This window comes from Rhea americana, unplaced genomic scaffold, assembly GCF_003343005.1.
Source record: "Rhea americana isolate MKP2758 unplaced genomic scaffold, rheAme1 scaffold_0, whole genome shotgun sequence".
Classification (NCBI taxonomy): domain Eukaryota; kingdom Metazoa; phylum Chordata; class Aves; order Rheiformes; family Rheidae; genus Rhea; species Rhea americana.
The window spans coordinates 1674568-1678096 of NW_028185037.1; the positions used below are offsets into that span (position 1 = coordinate 1674568).

The 3529-nt window shown below is 56.1% G+C and overlaps 1 protein-coding gene across 1 annotated transcript in view; it reads right to left on the reverse strand.

Moving 5' to 3' along the window:
• Positions 1-910, reverse strand: part of SDC2 (syndecan 2) — a 64462-nt gene extending 63552 nt beyond the window's left edge. Inside the window, exon 1 of the mRNA XM_085303179.1 lies at positions 668-910. Within this exon, the coding sequence (XP_085159305.1) occupies positions 668-727 (60 nt within the window). The 5' untranslated portion in view covers positions 728-910. The remainder of the gene's footprint in view (positions 1-667) is intronic.
• Between the last annotated feature and the right edge of the window lie 2619 nt (positions 911-3529).

A 3529-nucleotide genomic window follows, 5' to 3' on the forward strand; every position in this document is an offset into this window, starting at 1 on the left:
CCCGCGGAGCGGAGCCGAGCGGAGCCCGCACGCGGACCGGCGGCGCGGGGGGCGGTTATTTTGCAAGGAAACGTTTACTTCTCGCTGCCCAGGAGCCGGCGGACGGCTTTCCCCGGCTGGCAGCTCAGATGAGCGCAGCCAGCCGAGCCCCACCGCCGGGCGGGAAGGGTGCCGGCCCCCGGCGGGGCACAGCCCCCAACGCGCACCACGACGCGCCGCCGCGGACCGGGGCGCCCCGAAGCCCCCGGCGCGGCCGCCCGGCAGCCTCCCCGGGCCAGCTCGGTCCCCTCCGCAGCCCCGTCGCTCCGGGCTGCCGCGGCCCCGCAGGGCCTGGGGAAGGGGCGCCGGGGGGAGCCCGCGTCCCCCGGCCGCCGTCCCCCGCCGGGGCGGGCATCGCGGCAAACTTCGGGATGAAGCTCGCCGGAGGGACGGTGCTTCCCCCGGCTTCACCTTGTCGGGAGAGCGGCGGCTTTGCTCTGTTTCTTCCTGTTTTTCCCTCTGCTCCGTCCCCGAGGAGTGCTCCGCTGCCAACAGATGCCTCCGCGAGCGAGCGCGCTCCTCCCGGGGGGCAAACGCGCGCCGGGCCGGGGCTGCGCGCTCCCCGGCGCGGCAGACGGGCGCAGCCGGCGCGGCGCGTCCCGCCGGCGGAGCCCCGCGGGGCACTCACCGGCTGCCCGGAGGCGCAGGCCACGAAGCTGAAGGTGAGCGCTAGCCACACGCCCCGCATTATTCCCGCGGTGCCGGCCGGGCGGCGGCCGCCGGGGCCGAGCACAAAGGAGAGAGCGGCGCTGCGCCGCTCGGCAGCGCCCAGGTGCGCGCCGCTCCGCGCCCGCGCCGCGCCGCTCCGCTCCCCCGCCGGCCGAGGCTTGCGCGGCGCTGCGGGCGCCCGGGCTCCTGCTGCTGCTGCTGCTCCTGCTGCCGCCGCTGCGCGCTGCCGCCGCCGCCGTCCCTCCGCCCCGAGTGCGGGGCGGCAGCGGCGCGGCTCGCAGTTAAACCCAGCAGAAATTCCTGCAGGATTACAACACAGATTGGCAGCTCCCCCAGCCAGTGGAAGGAGGCGGCTCGCCGCCGCCGCTCGCTCGCTCGCTCCCCTCGCAAATTCAAGCAACTTTCCCCCCGCCCCGGGCTGCCCTGGCTAATCCCCCCACCCCAGTGGAAAACATGAGCAGCGCCGCGGGCCGGCCGAGCGCGGGCTGGCCCCGCGGAGGAGCAGGAACCTGGAAAGCCTCCCTCGCTTTAAGCAAAATCTGGCCTCYGCCGGGTGTTTTTACCGTTCTGCCGCCGGTTTTCGCGTCTTTGCTGCTTCCCACCCTCCGGAGCTAGCCTGGAAGGCAGTATCAAGKGTCGGGAAAAAAAAAAAAAAGAAAAAGAAAAAAAAGAAAACAGGAGAGGGGAGGTTAAAAACGATATGGGATGGGGAGGCAATCTGGGACCCCGATTGGCTTTCTGCCCCCCTGTTCCTTTTTTTTTTTTTTTTGGGGGGGGRGGACTTTTCTCTGTCACCATGAGGACCAGGAACTTTTACAAATGAGATGAGCAAAGGTGATCCCTGCACCTCGTTCCAGGGATCCAGCAGCTATGTCTTCAAGATAAATATTGCAAGAATTTACAGCACCAAGAATGTGTGCTCCAGAAACCAAAACAAGAGTTCTTGCTATGACTAGTCCATGGTATTTCTCAACTGGGGAAAATGGTGGTATTGCAGTCCTCAGGAGTCTCAGCGTGATACGCTCAGCTATGCCAGCTTGTTTCCACCACTAAGTGTGTCCATATATTACATCAGTCACTGGACATGTGAAAGGAGCAATAACTGGGAAASCAAAGTGTATCAGTCGCACTCACAAATTACCACTTGCCATTTAATTCAGAAAATTACAGGCTGCATTTTGTAGCCTGAGTCAAATGGTCACAGTGACCATAATGGTCTCTTTTGTTTTAACAAAGCCCATCCATCTTAGAGGACCACCCCCAGAGGAAGCAAAAAAAAGGCCAGAGAGATTCCTCGTGCAGATGTTTGCACACCCCTAGCCATGCTTGTCCTGTGCTTTGCAGAGTGCTTCAGTCTACAGATAATCTTGGGATCCCATCCACCTTCAGTTGCCATTCTAATTGCCTTCTTATGAAAAAAAAGCATGCTATGAAAAAAAACCCCAATAATTAAAAAATAATAATTCAGCATAYGCCATATCTCACCCTCTCATCACCTTCCCAGTCTATCCCAGTCAATGTGCATCCCTGGAGATCCCTGCACAGTCCCAACACAGGCACAGCAGCTCTGYGCAGTGACATGGCAGGGCCCCTTACCCCAAAGGCTGGTGGTGATGACTAAGGCGTTCTCACTGTGTGCAACCCGATCCCAGGAACATGATACTTCTCAGCAGTTACCGTGTTTCCATTTCCATATCCACCTTCCGGACATGCCTTGTCAATGATTTTTAGCCTGTGTTCTCTACWGAAATCTTACCAGATTTTAAATGATCTGCTCCTCCTGAGTGTTGCATGATGATCAGGAAGTTCTGCCTAGAAATGGACTTCTATATATTTGTTCTCCTTAAAGTATACTTAGGAGTTTAGCTGACATTTAGGACTCAGTTTTGCATATCTTTTACCTTGACGGGTGACTGGATTGCAATCTGACTGAGCAATAATTTCAGCACTGTTTGAATATGGGTGGCTAAAATGCAGTGAAGTAAGGGGAGGAAAGCTCCAGTTGGGCCATATCTATGGACATCTCATTGGCACGAAGTCTTACAGGCATTTGTAGGTTTAGGGAGTTAAAGAGTGCTGCAACTTGCGCAAAGCCAAAGCAGAAACCAGAAATAGCGTTCGTTATGCTGGCAGGATTCTTAATAGCAGGAAACCAGAATACAACATCAGGAACAAATAATATAGAAGAGCAAACGGAAAGACAGAAAAGCTGAGTACCAGAAGTATCTTAGGGGTTGTCAGAGACCATGGGGTAGGTAATTTACTCCAGAAGGATTTTTTTTAGCATTCAGACCTTGCAGACACRTGCCTTAAATAAATAAACTCACTTCTTCATTCCTGTAAAAAATCCATGATTATCAGGGGTTTATGCACTCAGTGGAATCTGTCACAGGCCAAAACATAACCTACCACCAGCTAACCCAAGGCATTTCTCAGGTAGAGACAACCTCTACTAATGGGCTTCTTGCAAACTSCTTGTGCTCATACAGACAGCACCCATTAAAGACTTGGGGCTAAGTCCAGCCAAAGCTGCAAACGCCTACATGCATCCTTACATCTCCTTAGATGCAATCCCTCCTACGCCAAGCATGAATCTGCACACACTGGCACTAGAAGAATCAGGACCGAAGACCAGAAGCCAGATAGATGATCTGGAAAGGTAAAAATGAGTGTGAGAGGTGAAGACGAARTAAATAGCGCTCATAGGTCATGGGAATAACAAAAGATTGTGCCAGGACCTAGCTGCTGCCTCCCTGTGCTGCTGACACCCTCTGGCTGGGAGCACTATGCTGCGGTAGGAGCCTTCCCATATGTGGCCCCA